This window comes from Phasianus colchicus, chromosome 1, assembly GCF_987193195.1.
Source record: "Phasianus colchicus chromosome 1, bPhaCol1.hap1.1, whole genome shotgun sequence".
In the NCBI taxonomy this organism is placed as follows: Eukaryota; Metazoa; Chordata; class Aves; order Galliformes; family Phasianidae; genus Phasianus; species Phasianus colchicus.
Genome location: NC_143436.1, coordinates 3,875,607 through 3,891,879, shown reverse-complemented (window position 1 = coordinate 3,891,879; position 16,273 = coordinate 3,875,607). Strand labels below are relative to the sequence as shown.

General features: G+C 54.0%; 2 protein-coding genes across 3 annotated transcripts; both read left to right on the top strand.

Annotated features, from left to right (window-relative positions):
• The first annotated feature begins 598 nt into the window (after positions 1 to 598).
• Positions 599 to 6,755, top strand: LOC116239612 (E3 ubiquitin-protein ligase PHF7-like). 2 transcript variants are annotated; one of them, XM_090134127.1, is made up of 9 exons: positions 599 to 3,479; positions 3,799 to 3,890; positions 4,095 to 4,196; positions 4,454 to 4,578; positions 4,725 to 4,887; positions 4,979 to 5,085; positions 5,299 to 5,412; positions 5,569 to 5,687; positions 5,850 to 6,755. In XM_090134127.1, exons 1-9 carry the CDS (start codon positions 3,437 to 3,439, stop codon positions 6,539 to 6,541), a joined length of 1,557 nt encoding a protein of 518 aa, XP_089990253.1. In that variant the 5' UTR covers positions 599 to 3,436; the 3' UTR covers positions 6,542 to 6,755. The 2 variants fall into 2 exon arrangements, with proteins under 2 accessions (XP_089990253.1, XP_089990247.1); XM_090134121.1 differs by having other exon boundaries at positions 5,569 to 6,755.
• Positions 6,756 to 8,399: 1,644 nt separating this feature from the next.
• On the top strand, positions 8,400 to 16,074 carry LOC149919353 (uncharacterized). The gene is made up of 10 exons (XM_090134383.1): positions 8,400 to 8,554; positions 11,645 to 11,793; positions 12,107 to 12,198; positions 12,291 to 12,392; positions 12,636 to 12,760; positions 12,914 to 13,076; positions 13,168 to 13,274; positions 13,465 to 13,578; positions 13,735 to 13,853; positions 14,016 to 16,074. The coding sequence occupies exons 1-10, from the start codon at positions 8,400 to 8,402 to the stop codon at positions 14,705 to 14,707; spliced, it is 1,818 nt and encodes a 605-aa protein (XP_089990509.1). The 3' UTR covers positions 14,708 to 16,074.
• The last annotated feature ends 199 nt before the right edge of the window (positions 16,075 to 16,273 follow it).

Genomic DNA, 16,273 nt, shown 5'->3' with positions numbered 1-16,273 from the left:
TTTCATGGTGCTCAGGCCCCAAGGGGGTGTTAATCTTCACCTGGGAAATGTCAGATCCAGTCAGCAAAGCCCTAATGGATTGTTTGCTTTTCTGCAGCGGAGGAGTGGAAAATATGTATCTTGCATAGGCTTGGTTGAGTCAGAAAAGAAACGGCTATTCCCCTGTGCCATCAGGGACAAGCAGGATGCAGTGTCTGCAGAATGGGTGGAGGGCAGTATTCAGGCACTTGCGTTGTCTCTCCAGGGAGCAAGAGTCTGGCAACAACCAGCAGCAGGACATCTGAAATGCCTTCTCCTTGCTTGAGTGTAGATGTCCTTGTAGCTGGAAAGATAGACGTTATTATGAGACTACCCCACTACCTCATGAGCCTCTGATACCTCAATCTTCCTGTGAATCTTTCTGCACAACTGAGAAATAAATCAATCACAGTCCATATATAGACATATATACATACATACTCAGATATGTGTATATACAGAGAGTAGTAAATTCCTTACAGAAAAAAAAAAAAAAAAGGTTGAGAGGAAATAATTTATAAACTCACTTTTAATTTAATGAATAATTTATTTTAGAAAAGAGACAGAAGGGAAAATTCAGAACCAACAAAATACTGTGTTCAGACAATGTCAATATGAATGTTTTCATTGTTCCAATCTCTCGTTTCAGAGTAGTGTTTTCACTCCAGAATATAAACTTCTAAAAGGACAAGGATTAAAACTGAAAACATTCAAATGAAGAACATTATTTGTTTCATTTTTAATTAAACATTTTATTTTAAAACCCTACATGCAAAAATTAGTCCTTAGTTTCAGGTCAGTGTGTCACAAATACAGCTTTTCCATGTTTTCTTTGTTTATTCTTCTTTTAAAATGCTCTTACTTGATCAAATCCATTTCTAGTGATAGGGCTTACGAAGACACTGGCAATATGAAAACCAGAGGAAAAAGAGTCGCTCAGAGAGCTTTCTTGAATAACAGTTTTAGAGCATTATTACTAACACAGCTTTTCTGTATCACTATGAACTGTGTTCATGCAACAAAGCTAATAAAATTGTATTTTCATAATATTGTTTACATTTAAATAAAATATCCATACGTTCTTACCCCCTTCTGTATAAGGTTGGTAAGAAGTTTTCATCATACCTTAGTATGCACCCAGGTAAGAATGAATAGATTTATAGATAACATGGATAGATAGATGGGCCTTAGTGTATTTACACCAAATTTATACATCCCATATAATCTTGTTCTTATAACTAGAGAGATGATAAGAGAGAACCTCTAGAGATGTTCTCCAGGTTTAGACCAGACTAGAACAGCAGCACTTCTTGGTAAGGATATGAGACCAATTTTAAAGCTTGCAAGTAAAGACGTTTTGTATATTGACCTGAATTAAGCTTTGAGTACTGTGCTGCAATGCAGACCTGCATTCCTCATTAGCAAGACAGGGTCAGGATCATAATAGCTCTCCAGTCACACCACACTGATAGTAGGGCTTCCTTTGCAGCTGTGCTGAGATGAACCATAGAGTACTTTGCTAATACCACAACTATACAGACACACTGTGATATTGTAGACACACTTTGGCTATCCCATCTAAACTTGAGGCCATGATTTCACATATGTACCTGGATCCTTGAAAACCTGTTATGTTGTCTTCTACATTTGGGACAGTCAGAGCTCAAACTGTATGTACTGAATGTCTACTGAGGATACAGTTAGGCCTGCTTGGAACTTGTGTACCATGTGGACCTTGATCTGGAAGAATTTGGGCCGAATTTAGATTCATTTTGGTTTATGTTATACTGTATTCCATTGGCAAATTCTTTTTCAGAAAGAAGCCTTTTATTTTTCATGTCTTCTCCTGATCTACTTAGCCAATTCACTGGGCTCTGGGAAGTGATCTTTCCATGCATTTATCCAAGAGAAAAGTTCCATTCTCTTGAAGAGAGAACACTTCCTTTTGGCATCATCACAACATCCTGTCTTTAAACCTTTGAGAATTTCGGCTTTTACCCATGGGTTTTAAAAAACAGTGAGATGTTCCTCCTGGGAGAAGTTTTTTCAGGCCTTGGTGACATCAAACAGTTCCCCTTCTATCTGCAGTGAAGACAGATTTCCTCTCCAATCTCTTTACTGATGTTAAATAGCCATTCTTAGCAAAGATGTTGTTTAGGGGTGCTTGAAGGCTTAAAAGCTTATAGTGTTACTTGAATAGGGGAAGATGAAAGGAGAATTTATTTTTGTTAATGAATATACATTTTAGCAATCATGACCTTTTTTTTGGTCATGTAACATTTTTTATCTCAGTATCGTAGCTTAAAGGGCTTACCAAATAGACAGCAATGCCAGCTCAGCAAGGCGTAAAGATCTAGAAATTCCATGCTTAAAAAAATGTCCATTACAAATACTTTCTGATGCAATAGTGTTTCAAATGCGTGGCGAGGAAAGAGAGTTGACGTTATTGAAAGTTGAAAGGGATAAGACATCACACGCATCATTAATATTTTCCCTACTGTCCCCAAAACAAAAGTGGTCTGTAGCAGTTGTGCATCTGAGACAAACATTGAAGATAAAATATTTCTGGCTTAGCTAGGCTCTGTCCAGACCTTTAGCCTCAACAGGATCACGAGAATATCAGCCATGACCACAAGAAGTCCTGCTACTAAGCTCTTGGCAACAGTACTGCAGCAGAGTTGGTTTTTGAAGAATCATGGAAAGACTTGTGATGGAAGAGACCTTTATGTTCAACTAGTTCCAACTACCCGCCATGCACAGGTTGAAACTACCAGCTAGTCAGCCTCATCTCTGTCCCTGGAAGGATGGTGGAAGAGTAGAAGTTATTGGTACCCAGTATGGATTCATGGAGGAAATCACACCTGATTGACCTGGAAGCCTTCCATGTTGTCATCATCAGTTGGGCAGATGTGGGGAGAGCAGTGGATGTTGTGTTCCCTGACATCAGCAAGGCTTTTGACACTGTCTGCCACAACAGGTGACTTGTGGTAGCCATGAAGGAAAGGTATCCCTTCAAGAAAGATCTAGTATGATATCCAGGCAAGTAGACCACCATGGTGTTAAGTACCTGAAGGAATTAGCTCTGCTAGAGGTGATGAACAATATGGGAAAAAAAGAGGGGAGATATAGATTGGATGTTGGGAGCAAATTATGTAATTGGAGGGTGGTGGCACTCTGGAACAGGTTGCCCAGAGGAGCTGTGGAGCTGCTGCCATCTTGCTTGGCAGCTGAGGGCCTGTGCCCACACCTCCTGTGAGGCGGTGACCGTGATGTCACAGCGAGTGTCACAGAGCGGCCATTGTGACCCGCAGGGCTGGGAGCAGAGCAAAGGCTGCCGGGCTCAGGCCAAGCATCAGTGTGGCCTGGTGAGGTGCGGAGAGCACAGGGTCTCCTGCAGTCTTCACTGTTGAAGCACATAATGTCTGATAGGAAGAGGAAGGCCTCCAGCTTGGAGGAGCCAGGTGAGTGCAAAGCATCCCTGCACGCAGCTCCCACAGAAGGGCAGAGAAGTGCTGGGGGTCTGCCTGTGGCTGAGAGAGAAGGAAGAGGCAGGCAGGGACTCCCCAGCTGCTGCAAGGCAGGACCCCTCTGCTCCTTAGCAAGGGGATCCAGCTTGAGCTGTGGCTGCCCGTTAGCACCATTGGGCCTGCCATGGCCTCTTCCCCTCCACTGCCTCCAGACAGCACATCAGGCACAGAGCAGGACCCTGGGGATGGCCCTCAGGGACATCTGGCCCCGCCAGGTGTTCACCACTGCTCAAATTTGCTCTCTCCTCTCCAGTGTGCATGCTGTGTGGTCGGGCGGATGTTGACCCGAACACCTTTGGGTATCTTTGTCAGAAGAATGGGATTCTTGTCCATTCATTTTGCCTGGTGAGTTCCCCTGGGACTCCTTTCGGATTCCTACAAGTAATGGTCTCTTCCATTCTGTCTAATGAGAACTTCACAGGTTTGTAATTTCAAAGAATCATAGAATCATGGACTGGCTTCTTGTTGTGAAAGTTCAATCTTGTTCTACGATAAATCTCCCCTCTTTAAGTTCAGAAAATCTTAATTTCTTCTTTTCTCTTTTAAAAGCTTTTTGCCACCGGCCTTTATCAAGAAGACAACTTTCTGTTGGGAATTTTGGGGTTTCCCCTTGCTGCCATCACACACAAGGTCAAGCAGGCAACCCAGAAGGTGAGGACCTGAACAAAGCAGGCAAATTAGTACCAGGGGAGGCTCATACAAGTTTCGTCTGGAGCCAAAAAGAGGAAATGCAGCCACTGCAACTAGCTCCAGGACAAAGTTCTGTGACAGCAGACAAACCTTGTCTACCAGGCAGCTCTGGAGAATGTAACACAGAAATGCCCACAATGTGTGCTCAGTCAAGTTGCATGAGGCTGGCTGTGGAGACACAGAACCTGCCGCTGATGGGGCTGTTCTGCTTTTTCCAGCAATGCTTTGTTTGTGGTGAGAGGGGGGCTGCCATCACATGTGCAGAAAATGGCTGTGAACGAAGCTTCCATCTGCCCTGTGCAGTGGATGGGGAATGCATCACCCAGTTCTTTGGGCAGCACAGGTAAGGTCTGTCAGCAGCAGCCAAGCCAGGGAGGGCTGTCAGCCTGCCACCTGCCAGAACCAGAAACAGGGCTTGGGACTCCTTCTTGGTCCTCTGCCCTTCTCGCAGCACTTCTCACCATGTCATCCCTTCCATTTTCCCGCTAGTTCCTACTGCTGGGAGCACCGCCCTCGACAGGCAGTTAAGGAAGCTCCAGCAGAAGGCACCAACTGCCTCATCTGCCTTGAGCCCGTGGGGGACAGCTTGTCCTATAACACCCTGGTGTGCCCAGCATGCCAACATGCCTGGTTCCACAGGCGCTGCATCCAGGTAGGAGCCCTCTCCTCAGCCTGCAGGTAAACATGTTGATCAGCAGCACCAGGCACCACACATGTTCATGCTGCTTGTGTTTCTCCTGCAGCAACAGGCCTTCAGTGTTGGCACTCTGAGCTTCCAGTGCGCCAGTTGTCGAGACGAAGATCTATTCCATTTGGAAATGTCCACCATGGGAATCCAAATCCCTGCCAGGTTGGTGTTTTCTGATTTTGCTGACATTAAGTCTGTAATACTGGGCCTGCCTGGTGAATGTCTCAGCAGGCCTGGACCTTGGCTGTCGCATGAGCATGTGCCCCAGCTTCATAGTGAATCTGGAAGTAGAGTTGGGGTGGATAGGTTTGGATAACCTTGGTTCTTATGCTGGGGACACTGGGGGCTCATCACTTCCCCCGCCTTCTCTTGTAGAAGACCGACATGGGAGGACAACAATGCATACGCATCACTTCTCCAGAGGCACAGCCGCTGCGATGCCAGCGAATGCCTGTACCATGGAGGGAGGGAGCAAGAAGAGGGAGAGGGGTGAGTTACCGCAGCAGCTCTCTGCGGCTCTGTGGGAGACCTCAGCCTCAGCACAGGCTGGCGGAGCAAGGGCTGAGCACCAGGGATGTGCTGTGCCGGGCACTCCATGGCTTGGCTCACTTGGCCCTCATAGCCACAACCGCTTTGCTTCCCCAGGCCCTGGCAGCTGCTCCTGTGCAGCTCCTGTGCTGCTGAGGGCACCCACCGACGGTGCTCCCACTTGAATGACGGAACGGCCACGTGGGAGTGCGACAGCTGTGCTGGCCTGGGTACCGGTAAGAAGCAGTCAGCCGCGTGGCACCGCGCTGGGGCCAGGCAAGGCCCGGCAGCAAGTGCTCAAGGCAGCTTTGCCAGAGCCTGTCTGCCCCAAGCGGGATGGCAGATCCCACTGTGGTGCTGCAGCTTCAGACTCAGGACCTCCCTGCCTCTCCTTACAGCCTCCAGCGCCAACACCGAGCTCGCCGGTCCCAGCACCGCCAGCCAGAGGGCTTTGGAGCCATCCAGCAGCTCCATGGAGCCTGAGAGCTTGAGCTCCATGCCCGCCAGCCAGGCTGCACTGGGGACATCACAGAGTTCCCAGCTGCCCGAGCCCAGCGACCTGCCCAGTGTGCCCGAGACTGAGCAGGAGACAAACGGGCCACGATCATCGGAGGATCGGGCTACCTCTGAGCAGCTGCGAGGACGCCGTGGGAGCAGACAAACAGCAGCAGCAAGTGCTGAGAGCGACTCCCACACATCCACCAGGCAGAGGGCGTCAGGGTCCTCCAGGGCGTCTCGGGCAGCTGCACGCAGAAGACGTCCCAGGCAGCGAGGAAGAAGCCGCACACGAAGCCGCTCCCCGCTGCAAGATCGGGCCCCGAGTTCCCAGAGCCGGCCAAGAAGACGCCGTGGCAGCCGGCACATGCCAGCCCCAGGGGAGCAGAGCGGCACCCGCAGGTCAACAAGGTCTGCCACTTCGAGATCCCCGAGGGCTTCCAGAGTGCCCGGACGCAGGGGACCGTCCAGGCAGCGAGGGCGCTCCCGCACCCAAAGCCGTCCTCCGCAGAGACGTCGGGCTTCCAATTCCCGCAGCTCACCCCAAAGAGGCAGCAGGAGCCGGGCCCAACAGCGGAGGCGGTCCCGGGAATGAAGCTGCTCCCAGGAACAACGTCAGAGGCAAAGTCCCCACAGACAGCCCCCAAGTCTGCGTAGGAGCAGCCGTGCGCCCGTCACAGAATGGGTTGAGAAGACCACAACGATCATCTAGTTTCAACCCCCCCGCTATCTGCAGGGTCGTACCCCCCTCCCATCTCCCCTGCTTGCTCTGGTCCCAAAAGTCCAACACAATAAAGATCAGAGTTCCCCCCCCCCAAACACATTTGTCAGCTTCATCCTTCCCTGCTTTTGCTGAGCTGGGCACAACTAGGGACCTTGACTGCACAGTTCTCTCCTCCATGAACGCGCTCTCCCAGACCTCACTTCGCCTGGCCCAGTCCAGGCTGAGCTGGGTTCGGGCCACATCCCCAGCGGGGCACACGGACCACTGGGTTCCTCGAGAACCCAGGCTGCACTGGCAGGAGCAGCCCGGTTCTGGGCTTGTTTCTGGGCTTGGGATGCCACCGCGTTCAGGGTGCATGTCAGGTCCAGGGCTGCTTCCAGTTGAATCAGAGCTTGGGCTTTCCTCCTGCGTGTGGGAGGCGCTGTCAGGTCTGAGGGCTGGTTCTGGTCTGGGGATGCTGCAAGCCTTGAGGTCCTGCGGCGCATCAAGCGTGTGCGGTCAGCGCAGGGCAGGGCAGCTCTCTGGGCTGAGCTGTGGCCTTGCCTGCCCAGATGCCTCCTCCAGGCTGGCTGCACCCACACATGCTGAGGGACTTGTAAGAAGTGATTGCTGAGCATGTCTCTATCACCTTTCAAATGACAGAGTTCTGCTTTCAGCTGGAACAGTTGTTGTTCCTTCCTAGCGTCAGGCACAATGCTTTGGCTTCAGGAGAAAAGCAAACACTGAGCAAATTCCGTTGTCTTGTTCAGCCCGGAGAAGAAAAGGCCGGGAGGAGATCTCTTTGCAGCGTTCCACTATGGAAAAGGGCATAAGGAACAGGAGGGGAATGAACTTTTTACAAGGGTAGACAGCAAGAGGACAAGGGGGAACGGTTCTAAGCTCAGCGAGGGAAGGTGTAGGGTGGATGCCAGGAGGAAGTGCTTTACAGAGGGAGTGCTGACGTGCTGGAATAGGCTGCCCAGAGAGCTTGGGGATGCTCCATCCCTGGAGATCTTTGCAGCTGATGACAACTCAACAGGCCCTGCAACCGCTCCAACCCTCCAACGGAGGCGGCAGTTGCTCCAAGTCTCATGACGGAGCCCGCAGTTGCTTCAACCCTGCTGACAGGCCCTGCCGTTGTGACGGGCCCTGTGGTTGCTCCAGCCCCTACACTGGCTGCTGGGGTTGCTCCAAGCCCTGCCATGGACCACGCAGTTGCTTCTGCCCTCATGACAGGCCCTGCGGTCGTGACAGGCCCTGCGACAGGCCCCGCAGCTGCTCCAGTCCCTGTGAGAGGACTTGTGGTTCAGCCACAGAACCACCTGTGCCACTGTCAGATGCCCGTGTTTACAAGACGAGAAAACGGCTGAGAAGGTCGGCGCTTTTTGTAAGGAAATTCACTTTTACTAAGATGGGAAAGGGGGAAGAGGATGAGAACGAAGCCGAGCCATTGCAAGAAATCTGCGGGAAACAGTTCGGGGACAGGCAGGGACCCGCAGTCCCCTCTGCGTGGAAGCACAGTGGCTCTGAGGCGCTGTGAGCGGAGCCAGGAGTGACGTGGTCAAATGCTGAACGTACAAAGGCTGCTCTCGGGGAGCGTGAGCAACCAGGAAGGTGGCTGAACAGAGCCAGCAAACAGACTGTGGCACGGCCGTTGGCGCAGGGAGGGTGAGCAGGGAAGCCAGAGCCTCCCTCCCCACTCGGGAGACCACCTCACCTATCGGCTTCCTCCTTGACGACTAACCTAGCCATGGCCTCCACCAGGAACAAAGCCCTTGCCAAAAAGAACGCAGCTACCAAATCTGAGTGCCTCCCCAGAAATACAGCTGCTCGGGTCTCGGGCCGCAGGGAGTGCCTGAGCCTGCTGCTGCCATCGGAGGGCGGCAGAGATACCACCTGCATGAGGTGAGAGCAGGTGGATGGATGGTGTGCTCAGCCTGGTGGCAGAGCTCTCGGGGGAGCTGGAGAGGCTAAGCAATGCCAGGGAAGTACAGTCGTAGAATGGTTTGGGCTGGAAGGGACCTTTCAGATCACCTAGTTCCAACCTCCGCTATAGGCACGGACGCCTCCCACCAGACCAGGCTGTTCACAGCTGCATGCAGCCTGGCCTTGAATGCCTCCAGGGAGGGGGCATGCACAACCTCGCTGGGCAACCTGTTCCAGCGTCTCACCGCCCTCACAGTAAAGCATTACTTCCTAGTATCTAGCCCAAATCTACCCTCTTCCAGCCTAAAGCCGTTTCCCCTCGTCCCGTCGCAACATGCCCTTATAAAATGTCCCTCCCCAGCTTTTCTGTAGTCCCCAGTCGAGAACTGATGGGCCGCTATAAGGTCTCCTTGGAGCCTTCTCTTCTCCAGCCTGAACAGCCCAAAGCTCCCTCAGCCCGTCCCCATTGGGGAGGTGCTCCAGCCTTCTGATCATCTTCATGGCCCTCCCTTGGCTCTGCTCCAACAACTCCATGTCCTTCTTGTGCTGGGGGCTCCAGAACTGGACGCAGTAGTAATGTCGAACTTAGGGGCATGGTTTTAGTGGGCAATATCGGTGAGAGGTGGACAGTTGGACGAGGTGATCTTAGAGCTCTTCTCCAACGCTCCTTAAAGATTCTGGGATCTATGATTCTACGACAGTGAGGACGGGAGGCAGAAGAGGCACAACTCACAGGGGCGACAATAACCGTTCAACTCCTGACCACGGCTGAGCTGAGAGATATGTGAAAAGACTTCAGCCGTCACGCGGGTGAGCACTGTGCTCCCTGGCTGCTCTGATAACAGGAGAATGGGGCCCGTGGCCCGGACTTAGTGGGCAATGAAGCCAGGCATCTGGGATCCCCTTGAAGGGATGCTGACAAAGCGACTGGAAAAGGGCTATCTGTCTTCATGGTACGGAAGTGATTCTTTCTCAGCCATGAAGGAAAAGTGTCCTTTCAAAGAAGATCTGGTACGTTACGCAGGCAAGTGGAATGGTGTCGAGGGAAACCAGAGGGAACTAGCTGTGCTTGGAGGTGATGCGTTGTATTGAACAAAGGCGAAAGAGAAACAGAGACTGAACGCTGGGAGGAAATTCTTGAATCGGAGGGCAGTGGTGCACTGGAATAGGTTGCTCAGAGAAGCTGTGGAGCTGTTGCCCTCTTGCTTGGGAGATGAAGGCCCGCACCCACATCCCCCATGAGGTGGTGACCATGATGCCACAGAGGGTGGCAGGGAGCAGCCATGGTGACCCACAGGGCCGGGAATCAGGCCTACTTCTGGTGCCAAACTTGAACGGACTTGGACAAGTTCAGATTCAGAGCAGCGTTGCTTATTTCAGGGACTGCTCTGGCTTCAGGGAATTGGGATCCACGTGGAAGAGACTGTCATTTCCACAGGAACAAGCTTAGAAAAATGTTTACAGAGAAAGAAATATGGAAACGCTGTAAAAACAAACCAACTGTCTGCTGGTAGCCACAGCAATACCTACTGGGCTGTCTTTTGCCAATCCCCTTAAACCTCTCCTTTCACCTACGGTTTGCGGGGCAAACAGCCTTACGGAGCAGAAAGCAGAGCTCAGTATGCTCTACCAGCACACTCTCGACTAACACCCGTGTCTTTTGAGGTGGTCACTGATCCCCTGCCAGGCTGGATCTTCATCTCACCCAACACACTCTTCCTGCCGAAATTTAGATGTAGACTTGAAGGGAATCGTGGCATGGGTAGGCCAGTTTCCCTCCACTGACTGCAGAACGGTTGAAGCTTTCATGCATGTAGATAAATGTTTCTTCTGAGCTGCACAAACCCAAAGACTCCTTGTTCCACAAGGCATGATGCCAGCCCGCATTTCATCTCTGGCTCGACTCATCACTGCTGAGCGAACTTCAGGGCCTTACTTCACTTCTTCCCAAAGTCTTGGAATTCTTCACCTTCAGTGGGACTTCCCTATGGCTGTCTAGTAAAAGTATCTGGACGCTCACACACTCGGGTTAAATAAAGCAGTGAAACAGTAACTTAAAAATAAAGGAATAAAGAGGAATGACAAAAGTTTGGGAAAATTGGGAGCAGGCAGGTTTTCTCTCTGGAGAGAGAAGAAAAGGAGACAAAATGTCACTGCAGTGAAAAAGGCACCAAAGGAAGAGAAAGCTTAAAGCTGAGCTCAGCTGCAGTCATGAAAGCTCAAGCCTCGCTAGAAGGAATATGCTTGGGCAGCTCACTGACATGATGTTTTGGGGTTTCCTTTCTGTTCCTTCAACCAAGCTTCATACTGAATCACATATGTGTCTCTGTGCACATCATTAACACTTTCCCTGCTGCCTACAACACAGAAGCAGACGGAGGAGTTGTGCGCCTTAGACAAACATTGAAGATACGACGCTAAGGTCGTGGCTACAGCACAGCGGCAGAGTTTGTTACCAAAGTACCACAGAAAGACTCGGCTTGGAAGGGACCTTACAAGCTGAACGTATCCCAACCACCTGCCGTGCCAGATTTGCCACTGTAGGAGGTTAGAATAGGGCCCCGTCCAGCCTGGCCTCAAACATCGCCAAGGATGGGGCATCCACAGCTTCTCTGGGCAGCCTGCGCCAGTGTCTCACCAGTCTCGCAGAAAAGAATTTCCTCTAAGACTTAGTCTACTCTCCTCTTCTAGATTAAAACTAGATTAAACCATGTCCTATCCCTATCAGACCTTGTAAAAAGTCACTCACCACACACACTAGACACCAAATATGCTGTTAACTTGCAATCTTTACTAGACTAGACTCAGACCTGAAGAGCTAGCGTGGCACCAGGGCTACAAGTGTGCCCAAGGGACAGCTGCACTCCAGCATCTGCCACGAGGAGCAGTGCCAGCAGGTTGAGGGCGGCCGTCCTTCCTCTCTGCTGCACGGCAGCACCGGGTCCTCACTCTGTGCTGCCTGCAAGGGCTGCCACCCTCTTGCTTGAGGGCCCGCGCCCACACCCTCTGTGAGGCGGTGACCGTGATGTCACAGTGGGTGTCACAGAGCGGCCATTGTGACGCATGAAGCTTGGAGCAGAGCAAGGGCTGCCGGGCTCAGGCCGAGCGTCAGTGCGGCCTGGTGAGGCGCGGAGAGAGCAGGGACTCTCGCAGTGCTCGCTATCAACGCACAATCATGTCCAATAGGAAGAGGAAGGCCTCCGACACGGAGGAGCCAGGTGAGAGCACAGAGCACAGCACCCCTGTGCACAGCTCCTGCCAACAGGCAGAGCAGTGCTGGGGCTCTGCCTGCAGACGGGAGGCGAGGCAAGGAAAGTACAGGCCCCACACTGCTGCGAGGCAGGGCCCCTCTGCTCCTCGGCAAGGGGGCCCAGCTTGGGCTGTGGCTGCCTTGGCCTTGACATGGCCCCTTCCCCTCCACCGCCTCCAGCCAGCACGGCAGGCACAGAGCAGGGCCCTGGGGACGGCCCTCAGGGACACCTGGCCCCGCCAGCTGCTCACCGCCGCTCACATTTGCTCTCTCCTCTGCAGTGTGTGTGCTGTGTGGCCGGGCAGATGTCGACCCGGACATCTGCGGGCACATGCTTTTTGGAAGTGGGATTCACGTCCATGAGTTCTGCGTGGTGAGTTCCCCCATGGGCTCCTTCCAGATTCCCGCCGGGGATGCTCCTTTCCTTTCTGTCCTAATGAGATCCTGCTCTTTTCTCTCCTACAGGGGTCTGCCAACATCGTTTCTGAAGCAACACCAAGACAGCAGGGAACTGTGGTCCTCCCTGTTGCTGCCATCAGACGTGCAGTCAAACAGGCCACCAAGCAGGTGAGGACCTGCACGGAGCAGGCAGATTTGTGCCCGGAGGGGCTCACGCCAGCTTAGTCTGGACCAAGGAAAGCAATGGCAGCCCTTCCAACCACCTCCATGACAAAAGTGCTGCCACAGGAGATGAGCCCTGTCTGCTAGGCATCTTCGTAGAATGTGACTTAGCTGGCTGTGCCCAGAGGTGTGGGGCCAGCCACGGAGGCCCTGAGTCTGTGGCTGACGGGGTTGTTCTGCTCTTTCCAGCAATGCTTTGTTTGTGGCGAGAGGGGGGCTGCCATCACATGCGTACAGAGCGGCTGTGAGCGAAGCTTCCATCTGCCCTGCGCCATGGACGGGGAATGTGTCGTCCACCTTTTTGGGGACCACTGGTAAGGGCTGTCAGCAGCCAAGCCGCGCAGGAACCCGCAGTTACGCGTCCCAGCAGCCTGCCAGAGCCAGAGACAGGGCTGGAGGCTCCTTCCTGCTCCTCTGCCCTCCTCAAAGCACTTCTCACCGTGACTACGCCTTCCATCTTCCCCCAGGACCTTCTGTTGGGAGCACCGCCCTCGACAGGATGCTGAGGAAGCTCCAGCAGAAGGAACCAACTGCCTCATCTGCCTTGAGCCTGTGGGGGACAGCTTGTCCTATCATACCCTGGTGTGCCCAGCATGCCAACATGCCTGGTTCCACAGGCGCTGCATCCAGGTAGGAGCCGTCCCCTCACCCCGCAGGCACGCTTGGTGCTCAGCAGCACCAGGCACTGCTCACGCTCACCCTGCTTGTGTTTCTCCTGCAGCAACAGGCCTTGACTGCAGGTGCTTTGTGCTTCCAGTGCGCCAGCTGTCGAGACAACACTCTGTTCTTTGCAGAAATGGCCATTATGGGGATCCCAATCCCATACAGGTTGGTGTCCTCCTGCCCACTTTGGCTGACATTACTGCCTTGGCAGGCCTGGTCCTTGGCCGTCTCATGAGCACGTGCCCCAGCTTCATAGTGAATCTGGAAGTAGAGTTGGGGTGGATAGGTTTGGATAACCTTGGTTCTTATGCTGGGGACACTGGGGGCTCATCACTTCCCCCGCCTTCTCTTGTAGAAGACCGACATGGGAGGACAACAATGCATACGCATCACTTCTCCAGAGGCACAGCCACTGCGATGCCAGCGAATGCCTGTACCATGGAGGGAGGGAGCAAGAAGAGGGAGAGGGGTGAGTTACCGCAGCAGCTCTCTGCAGCTCTGTGGGAGACCTCAGCCTCAGCACAGGCTGGCGGAGCAAGGGCTGAGCACCAGGGATGTGCTGTGCCGGGCACTCCATGGCTTGGCTCACTTGGCCCTCATAGCCACAACCGCTTTGCTTCCCCAGGCCCTGGCAGCTGCTCCTGTGCAGCTCCTGTGCTGCTGAGGGCACCCACCGACGGTGCTCCCACTTGAATGACGGAACGGCCACGTGGGAGTGCGACAGCTGTGCTGGCCTGGGTACCGGTAAGAAGCAGTCAGCCGCATGGCACCGCGCTGGGGCCAGGCAAGGCCCGGCAGCAAGTGCTTAAGGCAGCTTTGCCAGAGCCTGTCTGCCCCAAGCGGGATGGCAGATCCCACTGTGGTGCTGCAGCTTCAGACTCAGGACCTCCCTGCCTCTCCTTACAGCCTCCAGCGCCAACACCGAGCTCGCCGGTCCCAGCACCGCCAGCCAGAGGGCTTTGGAGCCATCCAGCAGCTCCATGGAGCCTGAGAGCTTGAGCTCCATGCCCGCCAGCCAGGCTGCACTGGGGACATCACAGAGTTCCCAGCTGCCCGAGCCCAGCGACCTGCCCAGTGTGCCCGAGACTGAGCAGGAGACAAACGGGCCACGATCATCGGAGGATCGGGCTACCTCTGAGCAGCTGCGAGGACGCCGTGGGAGCAGACAAACAGCAGCAGCAAGTGCTGAGAGCGACTCCCACACATCCACCAGGCAGAGGGCGTCAGGGTCCTCCAGGGCGTCTCGGGCAGCTGCACGCAGAAGACGTCCCAGGCAGCGAGGAAGAAGCCGCACACGAAGCCGCTCCCCGCTGCAAGATCGGGCCCCGAGTTCCCAGAGCCGGCCAAGAAGACGCCGTGGCAGCCGGCACATGCCAGCCCCAGGGGAGCAGAGCGGCACCCGCAGGTCAACAAGGTCTGCCACTTCGAGATCCCCGAGGGCTTCCAGAGTGCCCGGACGCAGGGGACCGTCCAGGCAGCGAGGGCGCTCCCGCACCCAAAGCCGTCCTCCGCAGAGACGTCGGGCTTCCAATTCCCGCAGCTCACCCCAAAGAGGCAGCAGGAGCCGGGCCCAACAGCGGAGGCGGTCCCGGGAATGAAGCTGCTCCCAGGAACAACGTCAGAGGCAAAGTCCCCACAGACAGCCCCCAAGTCTGCGTAGGAGCAGCCGTGCGCCCGTCACAGAATGGGTTGAGAAGACCACAACGATCATCTAGTTTCAACCCCCCCGCTATCTGCAGGGTCGTACCCCCCTCCCATCTCCCCTGCTTGCTCTGGTCCCAAAAGTCCAACACAATAAAGATCAGAGTTCCCCCCCCCCAAACACATTTGTCAGCTTCATCCTTCCCTGCTTTTGCTGAGCTGGGCACAGCTAGGGACCTTGACAGCACGGTTCTCTCCTCCATGAACGCGCTCTCCCAGACCTCACTTCGCCTGGCCCAGTCCAGGCTGAGCTGGGTTCGGGCCACATCCCCAGCGGGGCACACGGACCACTGGGTTCCTCGAGAACCCAGGCTGCACTGGCAGGAGCAGCCCGGTTCTGGGCTTGTTTCTGGGCTTGGGATGCCACCGCGTTCAGGGTGCATGTCAGGTCCAGGGCTGCTTCCAGTTGAATCAGAGCTTGGGCTTTCCTCCTGCGTGTGGGAGGCGCTGTCAGGTCTGAGGGCTGGTTCTGGTCTGGGGATGCTGCAAGCCTTGAGGTCCTGCGGCGCATCAAGCGTGTGCGGTCAGCGCAGGGCAGGGCAGCTCTCTGGGCTGAGCTGTGGCCTTGCCTGCCCAGATGCCTCCTCCAGGCTGGCTGCACCCACACATGCTGAGGGACTTGTAAGAAGTGATTGCTGAGCATGTCTCTATCACCTTTCAAATGACAGAGTTCTGCTTTCAGCTGGAACAGTTGTTGTTCCTTCCTAGCGTCAGGCACAATGCTTTGGCTTCAGGAGAAAAGCAAACACTGAGCAAATTCCGTTGTCTTGTTCAGCCCGGAGAAGAAAAGGCCGGGAGGAGATCTCTTTGCAGCGTTCCACTATGGAAAAGGGCATAAGGAACAGGAGGGGAATGAACTTTTTACAAGGGTAGACAGCAAGAGGACAAGGGGGAACGGTTCTAAGCTCAGCGAGGGAAGGTGTAGGGTGGATGCCAGGAGGAAGTGCTTTACAGAGGGAGTGCTGACGTGCTGGAATAGGCTGCCCAGAGAGCTTGGGGATGCTCCATCCCTGGAGATCTTTGCAGCTGATGACAACTCAACAGGCCCTGCAACCGCTCCAACCCTCCAACGGAGGCGGCAGTTGCTCCAAGTCTCATGACGGAGCCCGCAGTTGCTTCAACCCTGCTGACAGGCCCTGCCGTTGTGACGGGCCCTGTGGTTGCTCCAGCCCCTACACTGGCTGCTGGGGTTGCTCCAAGCCCTGCCATGGACCACGCAGTTGCTTCTGCCCTCATGACAGGCCCTGCGGTCGTGACAGGCCCTGCGACAGGCCCCGCAGCTGCTCCAGTCCCTGTGAGAGGACTTGTGGTTCAGCCACAGAACCACCTGTGCCACTGTCAGATGCCTGTGTTTACAAGACAAGAAAACGGCTGAGAAGGTCGGCGCTTTTTTTAGGTGGATGGTTGGACTGGATGATCTTATAGGTCTTTTCCAACCTTAGTGATTCTGTGATTCTGTGATT

Excerpts from the sequence above, each read along its gene's own strand:
- LOC149919353 (XM_090134383.1), top strand. The coding sequence starts at position 8,400 with ATGGCCTCCACCAGGAACAAAGCCCTTGCCAAAAAGAACGCAGCTACC. Across the intron at positions 8,555-11,644 it reads AGAGATACCACCTGCATGAG|CTTGGAGCAGAGCAAGGGCT; the intron begins GTGAGAGCAGGT and ends TGACGCATGAAG. Across the intron at positions 13,579-13,734 it reads GAGCAAGAAGAGGGAGAGGG|GCCCTGGCAGCTGCTCCTGT; the intron begins GTGAGTTACCGC and ends TTGCTTCCCCAG.
- LOC116239612 (XM_090134121.1), top strand. The coding sequence starts at position 3,437 with ATGTCTGATAGGAAGAGGAAGGCCTCCAGCTTGGAGGAGCCAG. Across the intron at positions 4,579-4,724 it reads CAGTTCTTTGGGCAGCACAG|TTCCTACTGCTGGGAGCACC; the intron begins GTAAGGTCTGTC and ends TTTTCCCGCTAG. Across the intron at positions 5,086-5,298 it reads GGAATCCAAATCCCTGCCAG|AAGACCGACATGGGAGGACA; the intron begins GTTGGTGTTTTC and ends CTTCTCTTGTAG.